Source organism: Lampetra planeri, chromosome 34, assembly GCF_965212315.1.
Source record: "Lampetra planeri chromosome 34, kcLamPlan1.2.h2, whole genome shotgun sequence".
Classification (NCBI taxonomy): domain Eukaryota; kingdom Metazoa; phylum Chordata; class Hyperoartia; order Petromyzontiformes; family Petromyzontidae; genus Lampetra; species Lampetra planeri.
Window position 1 is genome coordinate 5174749 of NC_136140.1, and position 21871 is coordinate 5196619.

At 47.0% G+C, this 21871-nt stretch overlaps 1 protein-coding gene across 4 annotated transcripts in view; it reads right to left on the reverse strand.

Moving 5' to 3' along the window:
- Positions 1-3466: 3466 nt before the first annotated feature.
- The window catches only part of LOC144730057 (semaphorin-3A-like), an 84461-nt gene continuing 66056 nt past the window's right edge, over positions 3467-21871 (reverse strand). For all 4 annotated transcript variants that reach the window (XM_078610578.1, XM_078610575.1, XM_078610577.1 and 1 more), the window contains 8 exons: positions 20449-20593; positions 19617-19836; positions 18561-18652; positions 16631-16672; positions 15203-15360; positions 13500-13567; positions 11162-11307; positions 3467-8740 (listed from right to left, as the gene is read on the reverse strand). In XM_078610578.1, the coding sequence (XP_078466704.1) occupies positions 8252-8740; positions 11162-11307; positions 13500-13567; positions 15203-15360; positions 16631-16672; positions 18561-18652; positions 19617-19836; positions 20449-20593 (1360 nt within the window). In that variant the 3' untranslated portion in view covers positions 3467-8251. The remainder of the gene's footprint in view (positions 8741-11161; positions 11308-13499; positions 13568-15202; positions 15361-16630; positions 16673-18560; positions 18653-19616; positions 19837-20448; positions 20594-21871) is intronic.

Below are 21871 nucleotides of genomic sequence, written 5' to 3' on the forward strand. Positions count from 1 at the left end.
TAGGCACTGTCGTGGAAATTAATTAATGGGAAGTAGAAAATTATTCATGGATATGTTTACTTCTTCGCATGTAATCCACTCGTTCACGTGGATTTTTTTCGGGTACTGTACTGCAAACTTTAGACGTTTCCAAAAGTGAATCATCCCAACATCTGAAAGGCAAAAACCTCCTGGAGATTTTCTCTGCAAGTGACATTGTACAACCTCTTGAAGTGGATACACTATAACATCGCCTTGGTTAATAAAATAAGTACAACGTAAATAAACTGAGCGGTTATTTAACAAAGATAGTTTTTTTTCATTTCCATTCATTTATTTATTTAACAAAAATTAAACTGCAGAGAAATCCTTTTGAAAGGTTTGTTATTCGTGTTACTTTGTGTTTATATTAACGATGACGGTGGAAGCTTAAGACACGTGACATGCTGAGAGTCTGTGCAATGCTTGCTCCCGTCTCCGTGCTGTATGGACGTTGAACTTCTGTCGTGTTCACCGTTTAATACACACACAATCGTAACAATCCCTTGCCGCTTGGCTGCAAATACCAGTTTTTTTTAAATGCATGTTGTGTATCAAGAGGCTGCTTAGTTCTAAGTAGCCATAATATAAATATGCTAAATTCCTCTTGATATGCAAATTATTTTGTCAAGGCGCCCTTCCCACCTCCATCCCAGCTTAAATAGTCGCTCCAAGCCTGGAGTGTGTCATTCAGACTCTGTCTTCTCGACAGACCTGTTCTTCACCTGAGGACGGCTGCTTGCGTTGTGGCCGAAACGTCGTGAGAATTATTTTATTATGTTTTATTGTTATTATTTTATTATTTCCATTCTACGTGACTTTAGCGAAAGAACCAAGAAGAGGAAAGCCATAATATATTTTACAAAATCGCTACTGAGGAGCATTTTGGATAATAACATAAATAAAGAAAATAGCAGTTTTGTTTTAAATGCATGTAGTGTATCAAGAGGTTGCTTAGTTATAAGTAGCCAAAATATATGTAAAAAAAAATCGCTACTGAGTGGCATTTTGGATAATAACATAAATAAAGCAACCTCATTTCAGTGTATCTACATATGTATTGATCTACTTCCCATTGGTCTATTGGCCTAGACTTGGGGAAAACTGCAGCAATTGTTTAAATAAAAAATCCTTGAACCTCTTTCGATTTTCTACCTCTCATTAACAGGGCGTGCTTACTACACAAACATTGCCGCTTTACCAGGTGTTATCAGAAATAGCGCTTCCTTCGTGATTAATGGTAGACAAGATACAAATATATATTTACAGTATCAGTAATCTATAACAATGCCCCTTTGTGCCGCGGTGGCGAGATGTTAACTACCTCGCCTGGTATGCAGGAGGTCGGGGGTTCGATCCCGACCCTTACGCCTGATGCTGCATATTTGGCGTTTGCGTGTCTCTCTTTCTCTCCGTGGTCGCGTTGATTTTTCTCCGGGTCCTCCGGGTTTTCCCTCTACATTTAGAAACGTGGTTTTAGAATATTTGGCTGCTATAAATTCCCACGCGATAAGCCACTTCGTTGGGCCATCATTTGTGGCCAGGTCGCTTCTGAAAAAAGAGCTACATAGCTCAGTGAGCCTTACCTGGTAAAATAATTTTTTTTATAGTTTTTAGTCTATTTACGTGCAGTTTCTTAAACGCTTTTAAATGCAAGTGCATACAAGCGCTAAAACAAATTAAAATTATATTCTCCGTGTGCAATAATAAATCGGCATATGTACTTCCATGAAGAAACCCGTCAGAGCATCAACTTTGCAGCATGACCTTGTATAAGGAGGGGGGGGGCAATCGTACAACAACTAAAGGAGGGCACGATGCAGCCCACGTTAAAGAAACGTTAGGCGAATGCTCAACACTGAACAGAATGAGCAATGGTGCAATCCACCTTCGTCGTCCATCGATGAATTCTGCTCTCACTATAAAGAGGTTGTGGCCAAATTGGGCGAACTTTGAAGAAGAAAAAGAGGAAAAACACCTCACCACGAGTGTCAAATACCTTAACCAGCATTTACTCGACGGTTAGAACTTAAAAATGGAGCTGCTGGTCCAATGGGCCCCCACAAAAGATTTTTTCAAAAGCCAGAATTGTGTCATCAAACTCGCAAAAATTTTCACTTGACCCAGGGTTCAACTCAACTGATCCTTATTTTGGCAACAAAAAAATTGGATTGCGACCAAGCTGTCAGTTTTTAAAATGTGCGTTGTTGTGTAGACGATGGTATCTTCTGTTTCCTCCTCTGCGCGATTCGTGCCAGATGGGCTTTCCTGCCACACACGAGGGCTCATAAATAAGGCGGCTTTCAAACAATTTTATTGCTCCGAAACATTACAAGCGAGTGTCCTCAAGTGCAATGCTCTGAACCATAACAGTTGTTGTTGAACTCCTGTGACCAGGTCAAACGCACAATGTGTGTGTGTTTGTAGTGCAGTGTGTAAACATGGGCACTGGTGAGACAAAGGCGGTCAAGCATAGTGCTTGCCATACCATCCCCCTTGTATGCCCTTCTAGCCTTCAAAGGTCTTGGCTTACAGCCCTTGCCCCCTTGTCTTTGTGTGGCAAACCCAGACGTGGGCAGTGTTGTAGGCGTGAGGGCTACGAGTATGAGCTGTGGTCAGGAGATGTCAGTGTTGAGTGAGATGTCATCTTTCTCGCCTGGTATGCCGGAAGTCACGGGTTCGATCCCGACTCTGACGCCTGCTGTTAATTTGGAGTTTGCGTGTCTCTCTCCCCATGGTCGCGTGGAGTTTTTCCCTTCATATTTAGAGACGTGTGTTTCGATTTAGATTAGATTATTTGGCTGCTATACATTTCCACATGATAAGCAACTACGTTGAGCTTACATTTGTGGCCAGGTCGCAATTGAAAAAGCGAATGGCTCAGTGGGCTTCACCTGGTAAAATAAAAAGTTTGTTTTATATTTTTATTCTTTTATTATTTCCCTTCTACGTGACTTTACCGAAAGAACCAAGAATATAGTTTAGTTTTATTTGTATTTTTTTATTGAGCGATTTGCTTACCTTTCCTATACTTTGCACTCCTATCGTGTTTTTGTATTGTTTGTTGGTGGAACGTTATGACCCGGCCCCACGGTACATCTGTGAAAAAGTGCTTTATAGCTCATAGGATTCCTCCAGTATTAATAAATATTCTGATACTGCATGCATGGGTTTTCTCCAGACCCTTCAATTTATTCCCACTCACAAACGCCCCTGAAAGGTACCGGTGCTCAAACAATCACAATGCTTATTCCCTCCTCAAACATTACCGTACTTACCTAGGCTTTCCTATGTAGATAATTGCAATTATTATTGGTGTTTTTGTTAAAATAAAATTTTAAACGGAAGGCAATCATGCAGACTCCTTAGTCCCATCGTCAATTGAGGAAGATGACCCTTCGGACATTTGCAGTGCTGCTGTTCATAGACACACGCGTAACACACAGAATGGTAACAACGAAAAGCCTTTATTGAGTTTTTTGTTCTTCAGTTCATTGTGGTTATGAGGAGCCGGACAATGAATGAACATTTGTAACACGTGTTAGTCGGTTTAGGACGTTACTTGTTTATAGTTCATGACTGTGATATATATTTTAAATGTGTGTCATCTAATTTTACTTAAGACATACACAGCTGAAAATGTCTCAGAATCTAGCGCAGTGGCATTTCTGTGATTTGGCTGTGGACGCCTTTATCAGCAAAGGTTTTTTTCATCTTGTCCCCCCCCCCCACCAGCCCGAACGAAGTGCCCTACCAACCTCTTCTCCCGCTATTGCAGACTCTTCCCTGCACAAGCTCTCCGTGCGCTGAGGATGAACAGCAGTGTCAGGAGAGTATCGCTCTTAAACAAGGGGTTTGCAAATACAAACGTGGGCTTGGATCTTCATTCCGATTGAAGCGCAGCGAAGAAAGCGAAAAGGGCATCAACAGCATTAACGATATGAGATTCGTTTCCGAAGCCATTTAACTCTGCATGACACGGACATAATCTACTTGCAGCTGATGTTGTGTCATAACAAATGTTACGTTTTTTGGCCTCTTAATATTTGTTTGGGTTTAATTTTTTATTTTTGAAGCAGTGCCCCATTCTTGTGGCCAAATGTATCGAGCACCACCACTTTGTCCTCGTTTTAACAGTTTCTGTTTGACGTGAAATATATTTTCAACCGAGTATGTCCAAAAGCAATGCTGTCCTACAGAGTATTTACAATAAATAGAAAATCGATTTGTCTAGTACCGCTTGAAAACAAAACCTATACACAAACAAAAAATACCAACACCTTAAAAGAAAAACAGTTGCACGCCTAATTAAATAAACATTTAGGGGGACAGAAATAAGTGTAAAATTATTGTTAAAAAGCTCTATCTTTTCCATGTACAAAACAACCCTAACCACCCCCCAGAACGTTTGTAGCACGTCTCAAAGTAAATGGAAAGGTTATGCATCACTCCGTACAAAACCTGACACGTACCATACACCAACATAGCTTTGCCCTCGTGGTCAGCTCCAACATCAAGGCTCTTCACAACGGGATCATCTGATGTAACGATGGGAATATCGTTACAGCAGCCTTGGTGGTTTAATGAATCAAACCTTGCGGAACCGGCAAACACAGTTTACCCCTTCATCCTGGAGTCTCCGAACGACGTGATGTACAGGGCAATTCCATGTATCGATACCCCAGTGATTCATTCACCCCGAAAGACGCCCACCTTCCTTCCATCTCAACAAGCGATTGAATGCAGCATTGCAAAAGCGACGGCTCCACGTAGCAATGGAGGAGAGTGGTCAGAGATTGAATGTGTATCTTGAGATTGGTGGTGGCGAAACATACAGAAGCTTTGAAATTATAATATTGTTGTCTCTGTAATTTCTCCGTTTATTTAATTTCGGTATCTATGCATTGGATCACCCGAAACAGTGGATGCAAAGACACACATTTTGGTAATGTTATTAAACTCCATAAAGCGCGTGTCTGTAGTTTACGTGTAAGGCAACGTTCGAGCGAGGGCATCCCACAGAGGTTGCGGCTACAATTAATGTGGCTCATGCATCACCGTGACTCCAGGCTCAATCAATCGATCTGCGTTGTTCTTTTGCCTGCGCATGAGAACCAGCGTCCCACAGTTAAGATCGACTAAACTAGAGTCAGCAAGATGGGAACCCTCCCACAAGCCTCGCCCAGTGAGATGCGGATTATGATGCCGATGATGTCACCAAGCCCCACCCATCACTTAACGTTTATCGGCAACACTGGGAACATAATCGAACTGATAATAATTATCGCTTGTGTAACAGCAGGCTAGCCCAGTTATACGCTAAACCAAACATAAGGTTAGGCCCAACGCGGGTCAGAAAAAAATGCCAAATTAAAACGGAGCCGGCATTAATGCAATTCTGCTGTCCAACTAATTCCGCACAATGCTTTGACAACAACCACAGACATTAAGGATGAAGTTGGTCTGAACACCCTGGACATGTAAGGATGGCAGGCAGTCTACACAGACTCTCCTCCCGTCTTCTAAGAGTTGGTACCCTTCCTTGGTAGAGGCAGAATGGCACCGAATCTTCAGCCTGGGTTCTGAGAAAGGCGCGTGTCACTGGCAGTTTCCAACAAATCATATTTACACAAACAAGCTTAATTAGAATCAAACGTTGTTAAATCCCTGCTGGCAAACTTAACATCATTTTATTAGTATTATGTTAAGGTTTAACGTTTCGAACGTGAATTTTAAAACTTTTTTTTGAAACAACTCGTTTCAACTTAAAAAAAAAACAGAAATTGGCGATGCGTGTTTAGACAGGTTGAAATCATGCTGTTTTAGATTACGAGCAAGCGTGCATTATGAGTGTATAGGTTTGACTGTGCACACATGCTTTTAAAATGTCAAAGTGAATTAATGCGGTCTTTCTGCACCTTCAGTCTTAGTGAGTAAACGCTACACGTCTGCAAGGGAGAACGTTCGACTTTAAAAACAAATGTGCTAAAAAAAAACATTGCGTTGTAAAGGTTGATGCCAGCGATGACCCTTGAAGATTTCATTCAACCTCACTCACCAGTCACAAGGGCAGGCAGCAGCGGCGACCGTAATCGCAAGATAAACGTTTCCACTTTGGTTGATTTCACAAAATGCGCGGGTTGTTTTGTTGTTGTTGTTGTTCTTTACCCGATTTAGAATTTGTGTAAAAATAAACCTAATAAACGTCTTACCACTTGTCGTACACATGTCTAGATAAGGAACTACATGCCCGTAAAAGATAAATGTGCAGCCCTGCAATTGCTCGCTCATGCCACTGCTGGCAAGGGCCACCGCTACGGGGAACGCTTAATAGAGTCCTTCTCGAGGGTTATGTTGGCCGACGCTTCCATGCTGGCGAGCCACCTTGGAAGGATTCTGTAGTACCCACACTTTACCCGACATCACGTGACCTTGCTGTTCAAGAACTACGATGTATCATCCATTGATCGTGCTGGGTGGGACACAGGTGGGTTGGGGGGGGGGATGGGGGTTGCAGATTTAAGAAACCCGCCCCTATTGTTGCAACTGCTGTGTCGGGAGAATGAAATCGGCGTACTCCGGATTGCTGATCCAGTGTGCGAACCGTTTACACCACTGGCAGCATCCCTCACGTGACAAGTATGATGAACAAAGCAAAAACAAACTACAAAAGAAAATCACCAAGAATGAACGGGAGCATGTGAACTGGTGTGGCACTGACAAGACTTGAGTATAAATATTTACAGTTGAATAAATTACGACATCGACGCTATAGCTTTTAAAAACAGGTAAACCTCTCTATTTTCCAAACAAATGATTATTACTTCGATTCACTGAACTAGTGGCACGTGGCTGATACTGCCCTACGCGTTGCCATCGTCACTGCACAAGCGTACGGACGCCCTGTATATGATAATATGAGAGAAGAGACACGTGGTTATAGTACTGTAAGAGTGAACATTTATACCTTAAAACGCACAGTTGCGCCCAACGCTGCATGATAGCACGTACACACAGATTCAGGGCCCATGTCAATTCGCTGGTCCTAGGGGTATTTGGCAAAGTTATGCTTCTCGTGCCTTTGACCACACAGCTCGTGTCGTTAACTTATTTAATTCGGGGGGGGGGGGGTGGGGGGTCCATTTTTGTCACCCGTTAATATCGTAGTCACGTATATAATCTTCTTTGCAAATGGAACATTCATTTAGAAAAATAAAATAAATCTATGTTGAGATGTTTATTTATCGCCACTTGCTATCAAGTTATCAACGTGCAAGTTGCTTACAATGACTCATTTAGGGAAAAAGATAACTATCGCGGTTTATGAGACGTTTTTACTTTAGGTGCGCACGAAAGCTCGACTAAATCATTGATGAGGGATTATTCCTCTCAATATAATTTGATTTTAACTGGTTTGAAAAGTAATAATTGACACTCTACTACATGGAACTCAGGGCATCGTACACACGTATGATTCCGACGTATGTTTGAAATAATCTAGAGTCATTAAACTGGGAATAAAAGACAACTAAAATTGTGGAAATCCATGCAGGTGCACGACCTACTTGCGTTTAACACCGCACATGATTTTGCATTTCACTTTCCAAATGTGTCCCTTTTTGTGCAGCAACAAATTTCCTTTCAACTGCTGTGGCCCTCGAATGCAAAAATAAAAGCACCTTAATATTATCGTCGAGTTTGACCAAATCTCACGGAATGGATACACGCCGTATCATCACCTGTACCACCAAAGAAGCCCACGCTCAAATACAATTGAGCTTTCGCAATCAACATACGCGCCGTCGTGTGTGTGGCTTTGTTTCCAGCGCAGCGTGCACACGGCGTGGCTCTGATGAACCAGATAAAAGCAGTGTTACATGGTCACAGGCACTCCAGCGGCCGTACGGAAAATGGCACGTTCAATTTGGTTGGTACAGGGTGATATGGCGGTGGAGCGGGGGGTGGTGGATGTGAGGACTGGTCGAAAGCGGTTCTTCTGCACCTGCAATACGAAAACAGTACGCAACCATTTGGCTCGAGGGAACCCTTAATCATCGACCTGCTCGGGGCAATGAACCTGCTGTGTTCGCCCGTCCCTATCGGTTGGTGGTGCGCTCCACAAAACAAATACCGAGAACACAAAACGGAAAAGAGTCACTCGTCTCGAGCCCTCCTCGGCGGGGACCAACGGCAGAGAAGGGGCGCAGGGGGACGAGGGAAAAGAGCCGTCGCGTCAAACGCTACGCGGGCTCCTGTCGTTCTCTTGCGTGCGCCGGTTGCGAGCCCTGTGCAGCTCCCGCAGCTGCTTGGACTTGACGTGGCGAGGTTGCGGGTGCGCCCGCGGCGTGCCGGGCGACAGGACGACCCGTGGCCTGTGCTGCTGCTGCTGCTGCCGACGCCACCACGACCGCTCGCACAGCTCGCGCAGACCCGGCCGCAGCTCCGCGTGGTTCAGCAGCTGCATGACGTCGCGGTACCAGGACCTCTGGCCGGGGCCACCGGCCGCGTCGCCCGGCCCGCCCTTGGCCCGGCTCACGTCCTGTAGGAGCAGCACGCCCTCGAGCTGCGAGGCGTCGAGCACGTAGAGCGAGAAGCGCGCCAGCGTCTGCACGAAGCTGCCGTGCTCCTCCGCCTTGCACAGGTAGAGGCCCGAGTCGCCGGGCTGCAGGGTGCGCAGGAGCAAGCCTTGCTCCGTCACGCTCGCCCGGTCGCTTGGGATCACCTGGCGCGGCGTGGAGGGGAACGAGTGGTTTACACGTGGATGGGTGGCCAGCACTACGTCCGACCGCCTTCGTCTCCCCAGTGGCGATGTTTACACATCGCACCGGGTACTTATTTGAGGCTGAGTCGACCTAGGGGAGGCCCAGGACCGGTTCAGATTTTCGACACCGGTGTTGGCCGTGAGCGGGAATCGAACTCGGGTCGCCGGGTTCGTAGCGCGGCACGCTAACCTCTACACCACCGCTCCCCAAACACGGACAAACAAAGATCCCCCGTATAGCCTCAACAGACCGCTGGGGCAAGTGTTGTTAGCGAGCACCAACACACAGACACACACACGTATGCACGCCAGTGAGCACACCAAACACATGCACACACATCACACACATGCACACACATGCACACACATCACACACAGGCACACACATGCACACACAGGCACACACATGCACACACAGGCACACACATGCACACACATGCACACACAGGCACACACATCACACACATGCACACACATCACACACATGCACACACAGGCACACACATGCACACACAGGCACACACAGGCACACACATGCACACACATGCACACACAGGCACACACATGCACACACAGGCACACACAGGCACACACAGGCACACACATGCACACACAGGCACACACAGGCACACACATGCACACACATGCACACACATCACACACATGCACACACAGGCACACACAGGCACACACATGCACACACATCACACACATGCACACACATGCACACACATGCACACACAGGCACACACATCACACACAGGCACACACATGCACACACATCACACACATGCACACACAGGCACACACATGCACACACATCACACACATCACACACAGGCACACACATGCACACACATGCACACACATGCACACACAGGCACACACAGGCACACACATGCACACACAGGCACACACATCACACACAGGCACACACATGCACACACAGGCACACACATCACACACAGGCACACACATCACACACATGCACACACATGCACACACAGGCACACACATCACACACATGCACACACATGCACACACATGCACACACATCACACACATGCACACACATGCACACACAGGCACACACATGCACACACATGCACACACAGGCACACACATGCACACACATGCACACACATGCACACACATGCACACACATGCACACACATCACACACAGGCACACACATCACACACAGGCACACACATGCACACACATCACACACAGGCACACACAGGCACACACAGGCACACGCGAAAAACGAAGACCCCTGCACGAGACACACAAACTGTCGCGACCAGCACCACCGACGACGTCGTGGCATCACACATCGGGTGTGCTGTTAAGGCCGAGCCGACCATGGGGAAGCCCAAAATCAACTTCCACACCGCACTCGCGACAATGGGATTACAAACGACAGCGACTCCACCCAGAACCGCACAGGCGAGGCACCCACGGGCGTGAATCATCAGGGAAACTCAAGGGGGTAAAGCATGGAAAGGGAGTGCAAGTGAAACAAAATTACTTATGCCCTCCTTGCCATCGACGATTACTCACGTCCCTTTGATTGACTATCGCCGTCTTCAGTGCCTACTCGCAAGGTTTATACAAATGTCACACACGGAAGCGAAGCGCGTTAAACGGAGCTTGCCCATGTGCTGCTCGCAATGTCCACGTGTCAACAACCCGTCGCTTGTTTTGTGCACCCACTACTGCTTAAGTGGCACTAGATCGCATAATGAAGGCTCTCTGGGATCAGAAACCACATCACAAGCACCACCGCGTTGAAGCCTCTCTCACTCCGTTATCAAGTGTGACAAGCCCTCTCATTCCCCCTGATGGGCATAAACACGATCGGTTGAGCAGAAATCGCAGGGGGTGGGGTTCTTTTGGTCCCGAGACTACAGCACAAATAGTGTGAAGGTCCACCTCCTCCCACGTGCCAGTGTCCTGTGGCTGCAGTGCGTACAACCTCAGGGATGCACTGCAGCAACTCATAAGCACTTCCCAAACATGAGACCTCTATCACTGACCAGCAGAAGCCACGTGGCAAGGGCAACACCTCCAATTAGCATGGCTGGCTACGTACGGTGCGAAAGAAGCCCCCCTCTGGGTCACGCACCGCCCCTAACTTGGGACACATTGTCCCTCTTTCACCGCCGTTGGGAGAGAACCCTCGAACTCCGCAGCGAACAGCATTGTGGGAGGACCCGCACTACATCGGCTACAGGGCATCGAATGCTTGTTCACCAGCGACATCCACATCCCGAGGAACGGACGAACAAATAAATAGAGCGGTGTGAAAGACAGACATTGGCACAGACACACGCACGCACGCACGCACGCGCACGCACGTGCGGTGAGAGGTTCAGCCCACCTCTTGTCGCTCCTCGATGTTCTGTCCCTTCTGCAGGAGCCAGAAGACGCGGGCCTGCCGGGAGCGTGGGGCGCACTCGAGCAGCATGCTGCTGTTCTGCACGCCGTACACCGCCCTCTCGCCAGACACCGCCGCGTCCGGGTTGTCTGCGAACGGTGAACGATGACCGCGGTGACACGGCAGACACTCAGCGGGGAACGGGCGGCGAACGCTCGCGGTCAAAGAGCACGCGCCAACTAATAAGTGCTTATAAGTACACGTCTGTTCTCCTGTGCCGCGGTAGTTGCATTCCTGAAGTGTACTGCGTTATGGAAAAATCGCGTTATATATACAGTATATATATTAAAAAATATATAATATAGAGTAAAGCACGATCCACGATAACACGTGAGATGCGTACGCAGGCTGAACAAAGACTGAGGCGTGTGGGAAGCATCAAGAAGCATCCAGCAGCATCCCGCCTCGTGCGATGCTACGCGGAGGCGGCCGTTAGGACCGCTCACGCCTACTCGCGCGACGTAGTTTCGTTCACTTGATCGCGTTATATCCATTTCGCGTCCGCGTTATAAAAAAGATGTGTTCCCCGATACGTTCGTCGCGTTACATCTCAACGAGCGGCGTTATAGGAGAACAGACTGTGCGCAATACGAGAGGACTGAAATGCGGTGGCAAGTGGACAATGGCTTGCGCAGCGGGCCTTTGTCTCCCACACGTTTCTGATGATGATGGTGATGTTACATCATCATCAGAGCTCGGCAAGCACTCAGAAGAAAATTCTCATCGCAAACACCAGATACCCCGTAGCAAGTGCGAAACACAAAAAGTGCTGAACGATCATTGTGAGCATCAAACGTATAAATTACTAAATGCTGACATCAAAGTGCAAAGCATTGATAGCGGGGGCCTATGCACTCGTATCATTAATCCTATGCACAAAGTACACGTGTTAGAAACTAAACATTCATTCACACATGGCAGGTGCGAAACACCAACATCCAGTGTTAAACATTCAAGAGTAAACCTTAAACATGCTGAAATGCTCAACAAGCACTAAACACTGTCATCAACTGTCAAATATAATTATAAAGTGTTGAACACATTCAGCATTAAGTACTAAAAAACTTATAGCAAGTACAGTAAAACCCCTCTAACGAAGGCTATTGGTTCCAAAAGACGGTCGTTAAGTGATTTGGTCGTTATCAGCTATAGCAAGGGACTCAGCATTGTGTTAAACACTTGCAGCAAGCCGCAAGCACTCGAATGGTGGAACAATCGTGGAATTGCACAAAATACATAGAGCAAAAATGTTAAATACGAATATTTGAACTGACTCTCAATGTCACTTGATTGCTGTGGTTGTGTTGGCTGGGGTCTAGGGTTGGTGATCTCATAGATTTGTGGAAACTCCCAAACCCCGCTGGGCTGCAAGGTGGTTTATGATCCCATCTGTGCACGGGTTTTCTCTCGGCACTACAACTTCCCCTCACGTGCAAAAATACAAAAATGAATTTGGCCAAACATCCCAATGCATAATCTTTCTGAAGAAGGGATATTAAGAGACTTTCGGGGTAATTAAGCTACACGTATCATTTACCTTTTTAATTTGCACCTGCCCGTAATCATTGTCGCACAGCATCTTGAGACGTGTGGACACTTTCTAAATCCAAATATGTTTTAAGATTTTTTTTTTAACTCGCAACCTCCCGAGCGCCCGCAGAAACCGGCAAACGTAACCGCGCAATGTCAGACATCGAAACACTGGCGCTGATTCACACTCAATGAAACTCATCAAAAGTTGAATCGCGCTTTCTCATTGTAAGTGGTAACACTCCTCCCCCCCCCCACAGACACCATGAAAACTTAAGCAGAACGCACGCAAAACATGACAAGTGATACAAATGCTCAGAACATCACGTTCATGGGAAACCACCCAGAGTCAAGAGCGCCTATGGCCAAGTGTAAGCACGCGGAGCGCGCTTTAACAGCGGACGTGTGGCAGTGGAAGATACGTGCGGTGTGTGGGATGCGTGGGTGTGTGAGATGCGTGGATGTGTGAGATGCATGGGTGTGTGGGATGCGTGGGTGTGTGGGATGCGTGGGTGTGTGGGATGCGTGGGTGTGTGGGATGCGTGGGTGTGTGGGATGCGTGGGTGTGTGAGATGCATGGGTGTGTGGGATGCGTGGGTGTGTGAGATGCATGGGTGTGTGGGATGCGTGGGTGTGTGGGATGCGTGGGTGTGTGGGATGCGTGGGTGTGTGGGATGCGGTGGGTGTGTAGGATGCGTGGGTGTGTGGGATGCGTGGGTGGGTGGGTGTGTGTGTGGGACCGTTTGCTTACAGTTGTGGAACTGGTCAGAGCACTGGGTCATGGGATCTCCGTTCCTGATGTCCTGACGTCTGGATCGCCTGTAGGTGGGAACCGCAGAAAGAACCAAAGTTATCAAGTGCCTTCCACATGTAGGTAGTTAGATGGGTGGGTAGGTAAATGGGTAGGTGGGTGGGTGGGTAAATGGGTGGGTGAATGGGTAAGTAGGGAGATAGGTGGGTGGATGGTGGGCAGGTAAGAAGGGTGACAGTATTAAATTAAAACAGCAACTGTATTTTTTTTCAAGAACACCTGTAAACATTTACACTGGGAAAGACTGGTATCAGAGCAACGGATGCACATTTTGATACTGCGATTTATTTGTATACCTCTAACTAACAAGCATGCATTTGAATTGATGAAAACTGTTGACACCAACCCAGGAAGGAAAATAAACTTATCTGGGACGCGTACATCATGTCTGTTAGCTCAATAAACAAGGTCATGATGATGACACTGCCCTCTGTTTTGGTAGGGCCCATCATCTGTCTGTCACATAATTATTTGTTGGAATAGAATTCAAACATTTCCCCGAACCAGCCTCTGCCCATGAGACACAGAAGCCCCACCGAGTGATCGTGGCAAGAACGTGCTCTGTGAATGTCAGAAAGTGGCCAAACACTCTAAAGATAGTACAACGCAGTGGGAGGGAGGGGTGAGTTGCATGGCGGGCAGAAGCACTCGAGCCAACCAAGGGCAAGATCTACAATTAACGACCACACGATTTGCTATTTTTATTTGACCAGGTAAGGCCCACTGAGCTATATAGCTCTTCATCAGAAGCGACCTGGCCACCAATGATAGTTCAACGAAGTGGCTTGTGAAGAAATTCATAGCAGCCAAATACTCTAAAACGCATGTTTCTAAACGTGGAGGGGAAAACCGGAGGACCCGGGGAAAAGTCGACACAGCCACGGGGAGAACATGCAAACTCCAAATATACATGAGTCAGGATCGGAATCGAACCCACGGCCTCCTGCATACCGGGCGAGGGAGTCAACATCACGCCACAACTAACAAACTAGTCAACCAACAACTCGTACTGGATTTTCGAATGACTCTAACCTGAACCCTAACCCCACATGATGCTTCACCAAGGCTTCTTTTCACTTTTCATACTTTTCAGCTAGGATATTCAACCCATAATGCAGGGTGGGGCAGGGGGGTGAGATGGCAGCCTCATTTCATCTGGCCCATGACCCCATAGACGGGTGCGCTCGAATTAGCCCACGCACAATATTTATCCATCGCTCGAAGAATATGAGCTACACTTATTGGGTACTAGCGGGGAATATTTTTGACCGGGCAACACTTTATAATTTTAGTGCACTCAAGTCACCAGTTGTCTTTAAAGTACTGTAGTTCTGAGCCTACACAGTCATTGAGCCTTATACACTTTAACATCTAGATGGAAGACAATTTTCTTTACAACTCTTTTTTTTACACTTTAGTTTGTAGTTCTCCCTCCGCACTTCCGATAAGCGCGGTTGGCTACCTCGCGGCGCGACAGAAGCTCAACGTACATACGTAGCGTAATGAAGGCTTGGTAAGAACTAAATGTGTGGCCTGCCAAAGGTATCTGAAGGTCCCGATTTGGCCCTCGAGTGAGAACGCCCCCCCTACCACCACCGCCCTTGCCCTAAAAACCCTCCAACCAGACGGCGTGGCCGGCGCACCTCTTGTTGGAGGGGAAGTATCGTGAGCACGAGTTCCCATCCCAGGCGCAGTACGGGTCCCGCGATAGGCAGCACTCGGCGCACGCCTTCCCGTAGATGCCGCAGCGCTGCAAGGCGAGCTGAGTAACGCCGGTCTCCGAACCCACGTACAGTTGTTGCTGCTCGCGGGGAGAGAACGTGCACAGCGTCACATGGCAGGCAGAGCCGGCCCAGCCACTAAGCGACCCTTGCAATTGCAAAGGGCCCCGTGGCCAGCAGAGGGCCCCCTAGAGTTACTGCTAGCTAGTGGGTGAAAAAAATCATACATCAAAGGGGCCTCCAACCAAATTTTGCTTAGGGCCCCCAAAGGTCTAGGGCCGGTTCTGGTGGCAGGGAAGGAGATCGAAGCGCCGATGCCCGGCACCGCGCTGCGGTGGTTGGCTTGCGGATCAACGCCACCGCGATGAAGGATCCCGTTTCTCACGTGGGTGGAATCGCCGCCGGCAATGGCGCGAATCCGAGAGTGGTCAAATGGCTGATGTTAGATAAGGGGGGGGGGGGGTGATGCTAATTGTAATCAGGTGGGAAAACATAGGTGGGTGTAACCACCCAGTAGAGTAGAGTGGTTCACGATGGGGCCTGATGCAAGGAATGAAATGTCCTGCCAAATTTCGCCCTTCTTTGCTGCCTGGAACCTGGGCCTCTCTGGCCCATGGACCACTCCTGGTGCTGGTGAAGTTGCACCGCCGATGTACTCGACGGCTACACCACTGGATTCCCGGGAATCGAAACACATCGTTGAGATGAGCCACGAGATTCCATGACATACAAATAATTAAGCTAATTCTTGAATGCAATGAAAACTCTGAATTATGACAGCTCTCTCCACGTATTAATGCACTGACCCCCATCGACTAGAATAGATTTTAGCTCTCGTGATACAAGCGTAGAATCGTGCGTTTGAGAATTTGACTTTTGTTCAGTTCGTATGTCCTATGTGATGGGTGAACTTTCACCCCTGCAGCCACTGAGACGTGGCACATTCACCGCAACGTTGAGAGTTCTTGAATGTAATTGCGGGGGCAGATTGGTTACATGTCTTTTGAATTGATGTTGGGGGAGGGATCACTGGTTCCATGCCTAATACTGACATAGGAATGGTTCCAAAAGTGGATTTGATAAGCCATCAGTAAATTAAAAACTCAATCTCGGCATTTCCATAAATCGCTTATAATAAGCGGAATTAAAATTAACAATCGTAAGATCTTTTTTTTTTCTTCCAGCACCCACAGGAAAGCGTGTCGGTTATTTCACGAAGGACTTTTTTTCTCACGCGTTTAACCCGAGGCGGCCAACGTTCTCACAAAGAGCCGCATCAGCCGTAATTTCAAGTTTAATAAGCGCAGTTTATTTCTCCGTCTCAGCAGAGGTCACGATCTCCCCACTTACCCTCTTCGGTGATATTGCCATTGACAGAATCGGCATGGGCTCCTAAAGCAAACAAGGGGGACAAAAATAAACATTACACTGGAGCTCGTTAACGAAAGCATTTTAATATAAATCTACATTACACGGTCCTCAAACAAATTAAGCACTGTTGGCAGCCGCACAACCTATCGGGTTTATGTTATCGGGCCAACATAATCATACCCCGCAGACGTACGTTTTGCAAGTGTTAGCTAAATCCATGAGACAAAGTGGGCAGGAGATAACACCATGGCAAGTGTATTGAATCCATCTGTGCGGTTGGCTCTGTGTGCTCCGGTTCGTATGTACGTTGAACTTCTTTCACACTGTACGTAGCCAACCGTGATAATCGGAGGTGCGGGGTGCCTGCCCACTTGCCACGAACTCGTTACTGCAATTGGCCAAACATCTCAATTGCTTGACTCTCCTGAAAAAAAAATTATTGAGACTCGTTGAGGCTTTCCTGCATACTTAATGCACGTGATTATGAAGGTTATTATTTGCACGAATGTTTAGTGTGATACGCTCATGCGCGTGGCATTTCTCCGGTCACTCCCGTTTCCTCACACATGGAGAAAATACACAGGAAGGAATTGGCCAACCATCTTAATGAAGGACCCTCTTGAAAAAAGACAGTCGTGAAGGCTTTCCTAGATAAACAAATAACGGTCGCAATCATAAAATTGTCCGCTTTTCCATGACACGCGATGAACAAAAATCTAACACTGCACAGACACAGCAAAAGCCACGATACAGTTCGCCACTGATTACCAATGTCGACAATGATTACGTATCACGTAAAAGCTTTTGTTCATACGGGCTTTGATAAGCAACGGACGGAGTTTATAACTGTATGTTGAGTTTGGCAAGACATTCGATGGCATCTGCGGTTGCCGGATATATTCCATTTGTGCCTCGTGTAGTTCGTGCAAAATATATCTGCGGCGCAGCGATCAGGGATGCCAGTCATGGACGGTTCTTCACCGCAGTCACAATTAGGACATCGCAGGTTGACCACATATATCAACACTCGCTATCAGTGCCATTTCCGGCTGACAAAGGACTCGAGGCTTGAGTCGAAAAAGGTGTCCTAGACTCTTATGTGTAAAGTTGCCACTTGTTCGGGTTTGCCATGGACAGGTGGAAACCGTGTGTTCAGATGGCAGGAATTAATCATTAATAAGCCCAGTTGTGCAAATGTCCAAATTTACAGTGCATCCTGCACAATTTTGGTAGACCAAGGGTGAGTGAGAAACATGTCTGGGTTTTGCTCCGTGGAAAAGGTAGCAACTATATTTGTTTTTCAAAATACAGGGGGCTTCAAAAAAATGTTAACACTTAAATGGGACTATCGTTTTTAATGGGAAAAGAACGGATAATACACTGTAACGTGATAATAAATGTATGTTAATAGCTTTAAAAAGTCAAAGAATCTCCACTTCTTCTCGGTTCTTTCGGTATAGTCACGTAGAAGGAAATAATAAAATAATAAAAATAAAACATAATAAAATAATTCTCACGACGTTTCGGCCACAACGCAAGTAGCCGGCTGCTTGCGTTGTGGCCGAAACGTCGTGAGAATTATTTTATTATGTTTTATTTTTATGATTTTATTATGTTTTATTTGTATTATTTTATTATTTCTTTCTACGTGACTATACCGAAAGAAGCGAGAAGATGCAGTCACGAAAGCTTTAAATCGAAAAGAGTCTCCACTTGTTCACCATCATTGTCAACACATGCCTGGAATCTTCACAAGGTGGTCTCCAGAGCCTGGAGGCACATTTCCTGTAGTATTGTTGCAAATTTTCAGAAGTGTTAAAAAACAAAATTTCGAAGCACCCTATATGTGGCTGACCACCAATTGCCATGAATCACCGAGCACCTGGTGCGGACGAGGACGCTGCCGTACCTTAAACACCTGCACTTCCTCCAGAGTCACCTCCTCCAGGTCCTGCCACGTCTGCTTGGGCACCAGCACGACCTTCAGGACCGTGCCTACGTCTGGGTGGTAGGGAGGGCAGAGTCAGAGGGGATGTAACAATAGTTTTTTTTTTACCCTTTCTGGCGATAAAACAGGTGTCGTAAGATGTTAAAACACCAAACAGAATTATTTTTCAAGGAATCAGCTCTGGTTTCAAAGACAATGCAAATATTACCAGAGCATGTTTTCGTTTGCATGTTCACCACAAGTACGTGTGGTTAATACAGACAGGATTCCCTGTTTTATTGCCAGAAAGGGTAAAACCTATTCTTGTATTTTGTTACTGGCAATAAAGGTCCCATAATCAGAGGGGATGTTCGTTTCCGCTCGGCAAGTCGAGACAAACTGCGCACAACTTGCGTAGGCCCAGGTCCCACCACTTTGATGGGAAGGGTGGGACCCTCTGTGTATACTCAATTCAATATTTCCCCTTCACTACATTAGTAACACCCATGCCGAATGCCAAGCGCTCCGTTGCTATTTTCTTCCTTGGTTTTTTCAGTTCTAGTTTTTAAACGTGACGTGCGAATTGTAAAGATAAATACAACTTTTAATTAACCAAACTTTGATTTTAATTGCGGCACGCAACTGGCAGTAAGACACAATGATAGCGAGGGCTTTAATTACCTAATGACCCAGAGGATTTCGCATGAAACATTATCAGAGGACTACAGTATTTCATTTAATAATACTATGGCAATACCAATATTTGTACCTATGTTGTTCCCATAATGTAACAAACCACCTCTAAAGGCAGTCCTCTTAGGCTAGGGGACCCCCGATCTGCAGCGTACCCCCATGCGGCGCAAAGTGAGCAAAAGCACTGGCCTACAAAAGTGGGCATTTACCGCTACAACAAAAGCGTCAGATATTTTTTTTGGGAGGTCCCTTCTCAAAGTTAGGAGGCTCGCCGGCTCCGCATGACCCTGAAGCCGCCGTTCGCCGCCGGGCGCTGCCGGGCTAACGTGCGCGCGAGCGTCATACCGGTGCCGATGAACATGACGTCGTAGGCGCCGTCGTCAGCCTCCACGTGGTCGACGGCGATGCGGGTGAGGCGGTAGGGCACGTTGGTGCGCACCACGATGGGCTGCCCGCTCGACGGGTGCACGGGCGAGAACATGAGCGGGTGGCTCCGCACGAAGCTCAGCACCTCGTCGGGGTACTCGTGCGTCGACGCGAAGCCGCCGAACGTCTTGCTCGGGCACTGGCGGTTTCGGGGCGGAGGGGTCGGTGGGCGTGGGGTGGATGGCAGTGGGTGCCAATGAGTTTGTGGCCACGGTTACGCGGTCTGCAATCTCCATCTTCCCAGTATTTTTTTTTAGGTACGAATGTTTTTTATACTGTGTGTAATTACGTGTAGTTTTTGCTGTACTCGTATCTGAATTTTTGTTTCAATTGCACTGATTACGCGAGATGAAAATACTCATACTGAATTGTCATCCCACGTTGGAGGCCCACAAAAGTAGAATATAGAATTCCTCTGTATTCTTTACGGTTTCATTATGCATGCCATTAACCTGTGAGTGATATTAACAGAGCAGAGTTTTATACGGGTGATACAATGCGTGTAACGTGCGCATTAGCATTTACATTTTTACTCTATTTTTGCCTTTTTCATACCAGTTTGTCCCGTTTGTTTTGCATTGCCCTTCTTGTCGACCAATCTTTACATGCATTTAACGAGCTCCCATTGCCCCTAGTGAGCACAGTGGGCTTGATGTGGAGATGGCTGCTCGAGCAGCCGGTGAACGCGATAGCAGGTGCGGTATAAAGATTAATTATTGCTGATGATGAGCGTAGGATGGGGGTGACTCACCGTGCCGGGGCGGGGATAGGGCACCTTGCCCTGATACTGCACCCACTGGTAGCTGGGACCCTCCTTGTGGGCAAACGGTCCCAGGAAAGAGCGTCTGATGTCTGCCATGGTGTACTGGCATATAGCCGAGCCCTGGAAAATGGGACTGGGAAGCACACACGTGGGTTTGACATCGACACAGATTCTAGTTGTGCCTGCTGCATTTATTTATAATAGTTTCTCTAAGAGCGAACCTGTGGGCACATACATACCCAAGCCTCAAGCCTCCTGACGAATTATCCTTTACATTACCAATAATTTTGGTTGTGCTTGAGTCGTCATGAGGGTAAACGAACAGTTACATTCATATACTTTCCCACTTTTCTCTACCGCTGTTCACCGTGCAAACGCCTCGCCACAGTAAATCACAAACGTGGGCGAAAAAATGTTCACCTAAATAATTACATAGCACGGTCCCTTGATGAGGGAGGGATAATTGTCTCAATAACACAACTCATGATGTCCGGGACGCGAGCCGAGCAGAGCCAACAGCTGGCACATGGAATTTGAGAGCGGCCAACTGGCCGGGGGGGGGGGGGGGGTGTGGCACGTGCCCCCCCAATAATCCGATCGAAATCCCTAATTTCGATCGGATCATTGGGGTTTATTAGTAATAAATCGGCATTTTGCGACCCCCACTGTCACTGTGTAGCATAGTATTACGTGCCAGGGACTCTATGAGATGATAGGACAATAGTCTGAGTCCATAATTGGCAATAAGTAACGGCAAATCGGTTATAAGTGACTCACAGAATTGTGCGCAGTTGCGTATACAGTACACGACTTCCCTGAAGGCATATCTTCAGCGAGCGCGATGCCGATCACACAACGCGGTTGGAATTCGACCCTCGATCGATGGCTGCGCCATTGCCGCACACGCGTCGAATAAACAGCAAGGGACAAGTCCTTACTAACAACTCCTCTATCATTTTTCATTGCTGGAGGGGTTGCCCCCCTACCTCAAAATCCCGGCTCTGCCATTGCCCAAGGGCTGATCCCTATTAACCGACTCGGGTGTATTGGTGGGTCTCAGCTTTCCCCTCCCGAGCCAGCTGGAAGGAAGTGGCATGAGTATTAAGTACTTTATTTATAAGCAGGTAATAGCCCACTGAGCCTAAACATCTGTTTTCCAAGGGAGAACTGGGTTAGAAGCATGTACAACATAATGACAATTATGCAAAGTATCACATTTAAGAAAGCTTGGGTACATTTGTCAATAATTCTAATAAATCGAGTTTAATATAAGAACCTTTAATTTTTATTGGTCTGGGTAAAATGTATTTTATATAAAAAAAAATGTATCAAAAAGACTGCAATAAATATTGTCCAGGTGATGTGACACTACAGATTCAAAGAACGGAGAACTGCTCGTTCAAGGCACTTT